The sequence below is a fragment of the Vitis vinifera genome, chromosome 5 (assembly GCF_030704535.1).
Source record: "Vitis vinifera cultivar Pinot Noir 40024 chromosome 5, ASM3070453v1".
In the NCBI taxonomy this organism is placed as follows: Eukaryota; Viridiplantae; Streptophyta; class Magnoliopsida; order Vitales; family Vitaceae; genus Vitis; species Vitis vinifera.
The window spans coordinates 19057713-19070821 of record NC_081809.1 but is presented as its reverse complement, the minus strand read 5'-3'; the positions used below and the strand labels follow the sequence as shown (position 1 = coordinate 19070821).

At 39.2% G+C, this 13109-nt stretch overlaps 2 protein-coding genes across 2 annotated transcripts in view; one reads left to right on the top strand and one right to left on the bottom strand.

Annotated features, from left to right (window-relative positions):
* The window catches only part of LOC100241872 (uncharacterized), a 28377-nt gene extending 18145 nt beyond the window's left edge, over window positions 1-10232 (top strand). Inside the window, exons 4-9 of the mRNA XM_002271177.4 lie at window positions 3893-4042; window positions 4648-4746; window positions 4826-4954; window positions 8336-8515; window positions 9321-9437; window positions 9801-10232. Coding sequence (XP_002271213.1) covers window positions 3893-4042; window positions 4648-4746; window positions 4826-4954; window positions 8336-8515; window positions 9321-9437; window positions 9801-9965 — 840 coding nt within the window. The 3' untranslated portion in view covers window positions 9966-10232. The remainder of the gene's footprint in view (window positions 1-3892; window positions 4043-4647; window positions 4747-4825; window positions 4955-8335; window positions 8516-9320; window positions 9438-9800) is intronic.
* A 585-nt stretch (window positions 10233-10817) lies between these two features.
* LOC100247000 (O-fucosyltransferase 1) overlaps window positions 10818-13109 on the bottom strand; it is a 62766-nt gene continuing 60474 nt past the window's right edge. Inside the window, exons 9-10 of the mRNA XM_010651984.3 lie at window positions 11366-12095; window positions 10818-11179 (exon numbers count right to left, since the gene is read on the bottom strand). Of these exons, the coding sequence (XP_010650286.1) occupies window positions 11472-12095 (624 nt within the window). The 3' untranslated portion in view covers window positions 10818-11179; window positions 11366-11471. The remainder of the gene's footprint in view (window positions 11180-11365; window positions 12096-13109) is intronic.

Sequence of the window (13109 nt, the reverse complement as noted above, 5' to 3'; positions counted from 1 at the left end):
AGCTAGAGGAATTAATTTTGAGGGAGGAAATCCATTGGAGACAAAAAGCTAGGGTGAAATGGGTTAAGGAAGGGGATTGCAACTCTAAGTTTTTTCATAAAGTGGCTAATGGTAGGCGAAATAGGAAGTATATCAAGTCATTGGAAAATGAAACGGGCTTAGTGTTGAATAATGCCGTGAGCATCACAGAGGAGATCTTACTCTACTTTGAAAAACTCTACGCGAATCCTATAGGAGAGTCTTGGAGTATTGAAGGTTTAGATTGGTCCCCTATTTCGGAAGAAAGTGCAATAAGGTTGGTTGCCCCTTTTACAGAAGAAGAGATTTCTAAGGCCATATTTCAGATGGATAGGGACAAGGCTCCGGGGCCTGATGGCTTTACTATTGCAGTATTCCAAGACTGCTGGGATGTGATTAAGGAGGATTTAGTGAGAGTGTTTGCAGAGTTTCATAGGAGCGGAGTTATCAATCAAAGCACTAATGCCTCTTTCATTGTTCTTTTGCCCAAAAAGAGTACGACAAAGAAAATCTCAGACTTTAGACCCATTAGTTTGATCACTAGTCTCTATAAGATAATAGCCAAAGTGCTCTCAGGGCGTCTAAGAGGGGTTTTACATGAAACCATCCATTCTACTCAAGGAGCTTTTGTTCAAGGGAGACAAATAATGGATGCAGTCCTCATAGCAAATGAGATAGTGGATGAGAGAAGGCGATCAGGGGAGGAAGGAGTCGTCTTTAAGATTGATTTTGAAAAAGCTTACGATCACGTAAGGTGGGATTTTTTAGATCAAGTGTTGGAGAAGAAGGGGTTTAGTCCTAAATGGAGGAAATGGATGAATGGATGCTTGTCCTCGGTATCTTATGCAGTATTGGTGAATGGTAGCGCTAAAGGTTGGGTTAAGGCATCGAGAGGATTAAGACAAGGAGACCCTTTATCTCCCTTTTTGTTTACTTTAGTAGCAGATGTATTGAGTAGGATGCTTGTGAGAGCAGAGGAGAGAAATATGTTGGAGGGTTTCAGGGTGGGTAGAAACAGAACTAGGGTATCTCATTTGCAATTTGCCGATGACACCATCTTCTTTTCTAACACTAGGGAGGAAGACTTGCAGACTCTCAAGAGTCTTTTGTTAGCATTTGGGCATATTTCTGGACTTAAGGTCAATTTAGACAAGAGTAATATTTATGGCATCAATTTGGATCATGCTCATATTTCAAGATTGGTTGAGACACTTGGATGCAAGGCTTCTGGCTGGCCTATACTATATCTGGGTCTTCCTTTGGGCGGGAACCCCAGGGCAGGTGGTTTTTGGGATCCTGTGATTGAGAGAATTTCAAGAAGATTAGATGGTTGGCAAAAGGCATACCTATCCTTCGGAGGGAGGATAACTCTCATCCAATCTTGCCTTACCCATATGCCCTGTTACTATCTTTCTTTATTTAAGTTACCCGCTTCAGTTGCTGCAAAAATCGAGAGGTTGCAGAGGGATTTTTTATGGTCAGGGATTGGGGAAGGCAAAAAGGATCATTTAGTCAGGTGGGATGTCGTGTGTAAACCGAAGAAAATAGGGGGTTTGGGTTTTGGGAATATTTCTCTGAGAAATCTCGCTCTTTTAGGGAAATGGTTGTGGAGGTACCCTAGAGAGGGTTCAGCTCTTTGGCATCAGGTCATACTAAGCATCTATGGTTCACACTCCAATGGTTGGGATGCTAACACAATAGTCAGATGGTCACATCGTTGTCCTTGGAAGGCTATTTCTCAAGTCTTTCAAGAGTTTTCCTCGTTTACTCGATTTGTGGTAGGAAATGGGGAAAGAATTCGCTTCTGGGAAGATTTGTGGTGGGGGGACCAACCTTTGGGATCCCAATATCCAAGTCTATTTAGAGTAGTCTTGGATAAAAACATATCTATTTCTTCAGTTCTCGGTCCTACTCGTCCTTTCTCTTGGAATTTAAATTTCCGTCGTAACTTGTCAGATTCTGAGATTGAGGACTTAGAAGGCCTCATGCGTTCTCTTGATGGAGTGCATTTATCTCCTTCGGTTCCAAATGCCAGATTGTGGCCCTTGTCTTCTTCAGGGCTTTTTTCAGTTAAATCTTTCTTTCTAGCTTTATCCCAATTTTCTGGATCTCCTCAGGTTTTTCCTTCTAAATTCGTTTGGAATTCTCAAATTCCTTTCAAAGTGCAGTCATTCATCTGGTTAGTGGCACACAAGAAGGTGAATACTAATGACATGCTACAAGTGAGAAGACCCTACAAAGCCCTTAGTCCGGATATTTGTATTCTGTGCATGAAGTATGGGGAATCAGCCGATCATATTTTTCTTCATTGCTCCTTGACGATTGGGTTATGGCACAGGTTATTTCAGTTAGCTAAGATGGATTGGGTTCCCCCGAGAAGCATCCTTGACATGATGTACATCAAATTCAATGGATTTGGTTCAACTAAGAGGGGGATAGCCTTGTGGCAAGCTGCAAACATCGCTCTTATTCGGATTGTGTGGAGGGAAAGAAATGCGAGGATTTTTGAGGATAAAGCAAGGAATTCAGAGTCTCTATGGGACTCTATTGTTTTCCTTGCTTCTCTTTGGGCCTATTGTTCCAAGGTTTTTAAGGGGACTCCCCTTAATGCGATACATCTTGATTGGATAGCTGTATGTACTCCATAAGGAGTGGTCTTTTTAGAGGGATAGCTTGTTTTTCAGTGTATTTTTCTATAGTTTAGCTGTCTTTGGCAGGAGGATTCCTCATCCTTCTTTTGTACTTTTTTTCTATCAATAAATCTTTGTGTCGTTTCCAATCAAAAAAAAAAAAAAACAATGCATCAAGAAATGAACTAGAACTGCTAAACTATTTAGAATGTAACTGCTGTTCTATAGGGCTATAGAGGTTGACTCTAAAAGGGTTTCTAAATCCACTTTGTGTAGGCTGAAAAGGCCTCTGATCCAACCTTCCCTGGGGCAATTATTCCAGTGAGAACAGGAAACAAAATAATCATGTAATCTCCTTAGATGGCTTCTCAATCCTCTAAAAATTTCCCAAATTCATGTGGGAAGCTACTCTTCATTCTCCAGCTAGACATTCTGTGAAAAGGCTTTTAGTATCACCATCTCCTTTCTTGAAAAATGCCATTTGGAATAGAATCTTTTGTCTTATACTTATTATTGGTGTAGGTGACTGGAATGGCTGAATCTATGTCTAATGAACATTGAATCTCATGTTTTTTCTTTGGCAATAAATATAGAAGGCTTTTCCTGCCTTCCTTCCCATTCTTTTTTTCATTGTCCAATTGGTACAATGCAGTTACAGTTCCTCTTGTGATGTGTAGGACATGCCTCTCTTTGTGGAGCTTTTTTTTTTTTTTGGGTGATAAATAAGGAACCTTCCCAGGCCGAGCCCTTGAGAGTCTTCAACGGGACCCAAGTCTCAGGGTGTTGACTTGGGTAATCAAAGACATTTAACTAGTGGCAGGAATCAAACTTAGGACCATGCACCTTTATCACACATCTCAGCAGTCGCCCTAACCAACGGGGCACCCTGACGGACATTTTCTTTGTCTAAAACAAAAACATATTCATAAAAAATAAGAGATTACAAGAGAAGGATGAGAAATACTTCCCTACTCTGTGTGTGGCAAAGCCAGCTCAGTGTTTGTTCTAATAAGTTGAAGTCCTTGAGGCTTTGCTCTAGTGGCAAGGGGTTCACATCAGGAAAAGGGATATTCTAGGTTTGATTTTATGTAACAACACAATAAATAAATAAAATAAAAGTAAAAATAACAAACCAAAAAATAAAAAAATAAAAAATATATCAAGTTGTTTTTATATTTCTACACTGCACCTTTCTGTATAATATTCTTTTTCCTGTATTTCTGAATGTTTATGTGGCTAGTCAGTCAGAAATCACAAGGAGGTTGGGTAAATCTACAAGTCCTGACGATGAACCTAAATCTGAAGGCAGTGGCATGCTCTCAAGATCAGAAATCACTCATGGAGAGCATCCTTTGAGCCTTGGAAAGACCAGCATCTGGAATCAGTTCTTCCAGGTACATATCAAGTGACATTTGCTGGAAAGTTCTCTTAGATGCATGCTAAAGTGATAAGATGTTCTATGTTAAATATTTTATAATTACGGTGTGAGTATTGGGTAAGGGATTAATTTTGCAATTCCATGTGAAAGAAAGAAATAAAATGATCATTTGGCTTTATTAGGGCTTGCTATTTTGTCCTTTTTTGACATTGTAATAAAGAGGGTGGGGATGATCATCATCAGTACTTTTTGGATCCTGTCACGGCCTCTTAGAAGGGTAAATAAAATTCCATGAATTATTCTGGGAACATCTTATGGTGATTATAGTTTTTTGTTGGTGTAGGATTTGTCATTCGTTTTTGACAAAATATGCTTCAAACCGTACCAGCATTCTTTTATTTTTTTATTTTTTATTTTTAAGCATCAGTTCGATTTTTAGTCCAATAGTTTTAGATTGTAGCTTGTTTGGCAGTGCCCATGGTATGTCTGGGAAAATAATTGTGGGCCTTATTAAGGTGAATCCCATTTCTTTATGCTATTGGACTATAAATTGGTATTAGGAGATGATATATGGTCACTGATGGTGTTTTGAATTATTTATTACAATTTGAACATTTTTAGGACACAGAGATCATAGAGCAAATTGACCGAGATGTCAAGCGCACTCATCCAGACATGAACTTCTTCTCTGGGGACACGCCATCTGCAAAAACAAATCAGGTATGTGTTGTTACTTGAGGCATGAGACTTGATACAAACATCACCCATTTGACCAAATTAAATGGATCCTGTATTTCAGGATGCTTTGAGGAACATATTGATTGTGTTTGCAAAGTTGAATCCGGGTATAAGATATGTGCAAGGGATGAATGAAATTTTGGCGCCTCTATTCTATGTATTCAAAAATGACCCTGATGAGGAAAATGCGGTTAGTAAATGAGATTTCTGTGCATTCAAAATTTTTGAACTTCTGATTTGATAGTGAAGCCTACTTCTGGTTGTCTTATAGCATATTTTGTCCATCTCCTAACAAAAGGGCTTTTGCACTGTTTTATCTAATTAAACTAGATAATTTTAGCGGTATGCCTTATTTTGTGATTCAACTCTATATCTCAAAATGGTTGTTTTTTTTATGGGTAAATGAGAGAATATATTAAAAAGCGCTAGCAAAAAGGCGCATCAAAGTACACACGAAGTATACAACTTATGCCCAAAGGCTAGTCAAAGAGAAGAAGGAAGAGAAAATACCAACCACCTTGAAAACAACCCCTAAGAACAACCGGACATTCCTTGGCAGGAGGGACCAGCGCAAAAACACCATCACCACCAAAAAGAGACTTCTAAAGCCTAGCACAGAACAGAAAACACCCCTAAGACCATCTGAAACCAAAAACCTGCAAACAAACTGTAATAAAAAAAAGCGGCGTTCATGCGCTTTTCTCTTCCCAAACAACCCCTCCCAATACCTGTAATTCCCAAAGGGAAGGTACCTTTATTCTTTCTTTTTCCCACTTTTTTTCTCTAGGAAAATAATTTGAGGCCCACTTTTTAATTCACAAAAGTGCTTCTTTTCCAAGGAGGGAAGTGTAGACAGATAGCATCTCCAATGGTGGCCGAAGGCCCAAATGCCCATCAAATCAGTGATAAATCCAACTCCATTTACTCATGAGTCTGTCCTCTAGCTCTATATATCAGACAACCTGGATTCTATTGATGGGCTCGGATTTTGGGCTGTGTCCCCAATTAAAGATTTGTGCAAGACTCTTCTACAATATTGAGTAGACCATGCACCCACTCCCCACCACTCAGAAATTTTCCCTTGCGATTTTTCATTTGGTGGCCCCCCAACTCATGGGGGTTGCTGAAGGCCATTCAGGCTGCACAAAAACCAGAATCTCAACCCTTTTCTACTCGCACAATGAAGCCTCCACATCCATCCAAACCTTCTGGGCTCTTCTACATGCCCTCCACTTCTCTCCCTCCCATGTTCAAATCAGTGTTCGGGTTGGGTTTCCAGTCGATTCACCCCATGTCCTGATTTGGGTTGAGATCCCACTGCTGCTCCCCTTTCCCCTGATTGAAATAGGAGAACAATTGTAATTGATTGAGCATTCCAGTTTTTGCATCTCCCTCTCCAAAGAGTTGCTGAAAACAAATTCCTCTTTCCCCCTACAACCTTAATTTCACGACCTTTTCTTGACTTCATTTTCGTCAGAAGGGAGTTGATTTGCTTTTCAACCCCCGCCACTGGGAAACCCAAAAAGCTACTGAACTTGACTAAGTGATCGGCAAGGCTAACATAGCCATCTTCTCCTCCTTTGAAATCCGACAAGCCTCCATTGCTTTATTGGCCTCCCCCTCCTCAGCCCTAACCGCCACATCCATACCGAGGAATCCTTCTCTACGCTTCTGTGAGATCCACCAACCTCCCATCTTGGAGCAACAAACTTAACTGCTGAAAGCCAGGACTCGGAAACCTTAAGGGAGGCCCCACCCTAGCCTAACATGCTGACCTGACATTGTGAGAGGGAGACCCATTTGGAGGAGAAAGTGGGGGAGGAAAACCTACCTTCAAATCCTGCCGCTTCTGCCATGAGGACTTCATTGACTCCTGAAACCCACTCTGTTGGCACTGTGATGATGCCTGAATGAGGGGGTTGGCAGGAGATTTACTAAGCACTCCAAAGACAAGGGGGCTTTGGTACCTAAAAACTCGTATATGGATTGGGATCATAGGATAACATTTGCACTGTAATATTTTTTTTCTTTTTTAAGATGCACTGTAATCTTAGAGAGTTGATCTAAAGAATTATTAATTTGTTGGAATTGGAATACACAGTTTTTATCATTCTCCTACATGTATTGAGTTTTCCTACAATGGGATTTAGTAGAAACTTAAAGTTGAGAAACGAAGCTGAAATAGTTTTAAGCCAAAAGATAATTTTACTTGACCAAGGAATAACACAGAACACCTCTTTGAAGGAAGACAGCAAAAATATACAGAAGAATGAATTAATTGCAAAAGGTGCAGCTAGAAGTATGAGAAATCCTCCAAATGAGAACCAGGGAGAGATTATAAAGTCAACTCTTCTCATCTCGAAAATCATCAAAATCCAATAGGGAAGAGCTTGAAGCCACCTTATACATCCAAACAAAACTGAAATCAAGGAGTATGGTTTTCCCTAAAGTTGTCTTCAGTGAAAGCACCTCTTTTTTTCTGGGAAATAGGCTTTCTTGTTTGCTCTCTCCATTCATCCACATAGCTTTCACCCCTGACCTCTCAACAATGTTCCAAGCTGTCATCATAAGATAGTTATAGCAGCATCAGTTTAATGTTTCATGGTTAATCCGAAATCAAAACTGAAAAGTCCCCTTCTGTCATGTATTCCTTGGAGCCCATTGCTTCAATAGCTTTACTAACTGCTTTCATAGCAAGAGCCAATGACACAGGTTTAAAAGATGGACTAGATGTTGCCTTTTGTGTCCCTACTAGCTCCACTAGTACCTGCCTAGTTGGCCTCAATTACCCAAAAAGTGGCCGCAGAATTAGATTTGGTCCTGTGTTCTAGTCAGGGTCTCCAATCTGGACAATTTGAATTAGCACTTGCCTTGGATAAACAAGAATAAATTCTATAGGCTTGATAAACCTTGGGAGTTACCTCTAGGCTGTTCCAGTGTTGAAACCCATTGGAAGTAAGGCTATGGAACCTATCTGAGACAGCCTCAAATGTTTTTTTAAAAAATAATAATAAATAATAAAAATAAAAATTATACATGTCATGACCTGAATTTCAAGTGACCCGAAACCTAACCCTGTGGAAACTGGTGTTCCTGAAATGAAGTTTCATGAACATACGCTCATTGGCCTAATTCAAAGTATTATCCACAGTACTTTCATCCACTTGGCTTTTCGCTCCCTGTGCTCTTTGATGATACACAAGTAAATTAGGCCAAGAAGAAATTTTAACCTAAAAAATAGCATGCTGTATGTTTTGCATAGGCTGTAGATCATTTGATGGTTCATCCAGAAACAAATCACTAAAATCAGACATCAGTAGCCCATTCAGTAGTTCATTGGAATCAAACACTTAAATCATCTTGTTTGGCACTTCTACAGACTATTTTTAGGTTGGTTTCACCACTTCTTGAATTATAAATCCAGATTATTCCGTCCTTGCATATTTAGGTTTTTTTTTCCCCCAAAAGAAACTGATTTCTTCTTGTGATGACTAATCACTATACTATCTAGCCTTTATCTTATGCTTTTGGTTTCACTTTGTTGATCATCTCCCACTTTCAAGTTATGCAGGCTTCTGCAGAAGCGGACACATTTTTTTGTTTTGTCGAGTTATTAAGCGGATTCAGGGATCATTTCTGTCAGCAACTCGATAACAGTGTTGTTGGTATCCGATCCACAATTACAAGGTTGTCACAACTCTTGAAAGAACATGATGGAGAGCTCTGGCGTCATCTTGAGATTACAACCAAAGTAAGACATGGATACATCTTCAATTTATTATCATTTGATCTAGTGCTCATGTATTTCTTTCTTGATATTTTTCTCTTATTTATTAGTTGCCTGCCTCTTAAAAGGGACATTGAACTTACTGTTCAATGCATCACCTAGGCACCTTCCAGGTTAAACAGTTATCCTGATTAGAAGTGGATATTCATTCCATGTACCATGCCATAATATTCCCCAGTGAAAAAAAAAATAAAAGAAAAAAAAGGGTTAAAAATGTAGTACATCAAACTTAATGTTCAGATGTACTGCTTTTTCAACCAATAATAATAATTATAAACGAGTGATCTTGTCGGTTCATCGACTGGTCTAATTACCTGAGCCAATCACCTGCCTATGTGCCATAAGGCTGAGCTAAGGACACAGACCCAGAATCCAAAATTTACTTAAATGCTCATGGAAGATTCAGTCCCGATTCTCTTCTTTCAAATGAAAAAAATAAATGAATAATAAGCAAAAAGAGCATCGTGTTCTAGCCCAGATATGATTGATAAACATGGTTTGTGTGGTTTTCAAGTGGATGAGATTCTGATGATTGGATCTTTTTTTGGGAGTCATCAAATTTGAGCTCCATTCTTTATTTACAATTTTTATGTGGCCAGACGATGGGATATTGTTCCTATAGCACCAAGCATTGTTTGGACTTTGGGCTATTGTCCACACAGAAGAGTTCATAAGCTGGCAGATGTTTGGACTTCAGTGAATTACATCATTTTTACCCTTGGTTGGTCAATCTCTCAGATGTCTGATGCTCTATATTTGCAAATGGCAGGTCAATCCCCAATTTTATGCATTTAGATGGATAACTCTCCTCTTGACTCAAGAGTTCAATTTTGCGGACAGCCTTCACATTTGGGACACACTTCTAAGTGATCCTGAAGGTCCTCAGGTAAGTTTGTGTTCCTTCCGAGCCATCTATCATGCTGTTTTTATTGTTGTTTTGCTTTTGTTCATGTAGAGTAAAGGTGGTTAGTTTTGGTAAAGACAAAATGACGTTGTAGGGGGACAAAACCAAGAACATACCATCCATTAAAGTGTCACACACCTCTGGATTTTCATTTTCTTACCTAATTGGGTTTTAGCGAGCAAACTATCCAAAGTCTAGATCCAAACTGGTTGAAATCAACTATACCGAGCCTTTTTCAGCCTCCATCCCTAACTACCAGGCGATGCCCTCCATATTATAATCATTGACAATCATCTGTCTAGAACCAAACGAATGTATAAATAAAAGTTTTTATTGCAATTTCAGGAGACACTGCTTCGGATATGTTGTGCAATGCTGATTCTTGTCCGGAGGCGACTGTTGGCAGGTGATTTCACTTCGAATCTCAAGCTGCTCCAAAACTACCCTTCAACAAACATCAGCCACCTGCTTTATGTTGCTAACAAGTTGCGTGCTCAATCCACTGGCTAATCTAGTTAAACCATTTTTTTTTTTTTGTCATTTGTGTTATTTCCATTATTTTTGTGATTCCAAATTTATTATTTGTAAAATGTATTGGATGTAAATGTTGGTTGAAAGTAGCAGCTAACATGAGAAGACAAGAAGTCTGATGCAACAAAGTTTAATTGGATTTTAAATTAAGATAATAGAGTTGTGTAATCAGGCTTAAGAGACCTATTCTTTGATTGGTATAGTGTACTGGATACTCTGTTATAATTGGGGTTTGGGTTTCCACTATTTGCAGACTTTCTCTGTTCACACTATGCCATCCTCTCTGGCATGTACAGACTAGTTTGTTAACTTGTGTGACCATCTTTCTCCTATTACACAATTTGCTTATTTTAGTTTCCCCCAGCCAAATTTGAATTATAAACTGTATTGACAAATTGTGAGATAGTCTCGTTGCCTTGTCCAAAGGGGATGTTCTAAGACAAAAAGGATAGAAGCCTCTTTCTATGGCGTTAGGGCCTCAAATGAATGTCCTTATGGGTGGGCTGGAATGAAATGCATCTTAGCCGCACTTAACTCGAGCTGATCAACAAACCAATTTGTTTTAAAAGTTGTGTTACTAGAATTTGGACCCGTAATGTATATCATGCTCCAAGGCAGGGCAAATGCTTAATTCACTCCATAATCCTACAAGCTGTACTATATTATCAATGGCATCGGATTGATAGGGATGGAGAAATGGATAATGATAAGTGATTCAAAATTAGACTACTATTGTGGGGATATGCTATCGATTGGCCTTAGCCTCGGCCACAACCATTCTCCATTGCAGCAAATCTTGTTATACTGGCACCTGGCATGCTACAAGCATTATTTTGTTGACTCTCAATATATAAACTTATTTTCTTTCATTAGTAGGGCATCCATGCGGCAAAAATAATGTAACGACATTAAACTTTAGTTAGGTGAGGCCAGGCTTACCAATCAAACACACCCCCCGTGCTTGTAAAGTCATGTTAAAACAAGGGGTAGTAATGCTCTCTTTTTTAAGCCCAAAATATATAGTAAAGCTAAGCAGATGATTTACAGAACCGGCTTCAAGTAGCAAATGTACAGCTCTAGCAGATATGAAGTACATATCACTAAACATAATTCTGTGCTTTGAAATCTTTGGCTAATGAATGTATCGGTGTAGAACTTTTCCATCTTTGGTTCAATATCCAGATAGCATGAACCTGCAGCCATTAAATGATGCGGCGGAATAAGGATATATAACTGTAAATCCACAAAGCATGACAAACAATGAAACAGCTGTGGATATCTTTGATATCTTACAAACTATAGAGCAAATTCCTATACCAGCAACTCAAGGACTCCAGAAAGCTAATTTGTACCAGTTAGGAATCCAGATAGAGGAATACCTGAAAGCTGAATGAGATATCAGTTGCCCACTCCTTTCTCTAATTTGGCCTTTGAGTTTGCACCATTGGTCAAATAGAGTAACCTCAATTAATAAGTTAAGGCAAATCATTGTTCTTCTTCCGTAGGCACTGTCAAATTTGATGTGGTTGTTGATTCAAAGCCATTGCCCATTTCACTCTCCAAGCGGTTGTTTAGGATTTCCAGAACGTTCTCAGGTGGACATTTGTCAGCAGGATTCTTTGGTGACATTTGACAGAAACATTCCGGCCATGAGTTTGTATAGAAAGACTCAGGTGGGACACGCTTGTGGGGTCCACCAAAATTTGTGTTGAGCATCACACGCCTAACAGCTTCTTCAAAACCAGCCAACCGCCCATTTTCACGATCAATGAAGATTGGGGCAAGAGCTTTCCTATCAGGCCGAAGTGTGGTCCGAAATCCATAGTAAAGTCGGTGACCTAGGAGATTGTTGGCAAAGTTGCTCGGGCCATCATAAGTTGGCATGAAAATGTCAGATAGCAGACAAACCATGTAATCCACAGCAGAGCCTACCAAGCCCTGGGAGTTCTCTAAAAGCTCATCTGCCGGTTCCACACTGCTGTGGTTCTCAAGGCGTGGGAATAGAGCTCGAAAAGGTTTCATGAAGCGCTCCCCACCAAACAGTTCACCAGCTGCAAGGTATATTTTGGTAGAATTGTCAAACCCTAGTGCATGTAAAACAAGACCAACCTGCAGTGAGAAAAGGAATAACATTAAAATCATGGAAATGACACCAATTGTTTGTTCCTTATCACTGTTACAAATAATCCTCAGATAGAGGCATGCTTTCATTGTTGATGATTGTGATCACAATCATCATGCATATCCTGCAGTTGAGAGAAATTAGTATCTGAGATAAGTCATTGGGAAAATCAGTTAGCATTCACATTCTTAATCATGTGACAAATGCCTGAGTTCACAAGATGTTATTCCATTAATAGATTCAGCATCTCACTCAACCTTTTTAGTTTGGAAAAAGTGAGTTTTGGCTTCTTAGTTGCATCATTCCAAGATGCAATTGTCAATAGTTTTTATATTCAAAGTTGGAGAAGAAAAAAACTAAATACCGTACCATTAATCTTTGTGCTGCTATTATGCAATATGGTCAAGATTACAACAGCAGCCCAGTTCATGCAAATGCCACAATGTATCAGCTCAAGCTTTTTGGTTCTTTTCTGATTTAAGTTCAGTGTTTAAAAGGCTATTGAGGATTCCAACCTCCTAGCTATTGAGGCTTAAGCTTCAAATACTCGACAGTTTTGATGAGCATTGGCATTTTTGTGCTTTTTATAATATTTTATGATAGTTTACGCCTCAATATTCACTGGGTTAATGAGTTTTGGGCTTTTGGCATGTATGTTTTTTAAGTCTTGTGTCTTGGGTATAGCACTCAACGTTTTTATTTCTTTTCGTAAAAATACAAAATGAGGGTTTAGTTATCTTCCATTTAACTCTTTTAAAGGAGGGAGAAACAAAGAGATTGAGAGAAGAAATACAGGAATTGTTGGTTGCTGTAGTGGTTGAATTCATGTATTATCATTACCTTACTATTGAATAAAGGGAAAGGCTATTTCAATTAATGGATAAATAAGAAGAATGGGCGGACATCAACACTGCTGGGAGGATGACCCATCCAGTGAGAATTTTCAGCTTAACCTTTGGCCTTGAGGGCATGATTACCTAGATATTTGTCTCCCTCCCTTT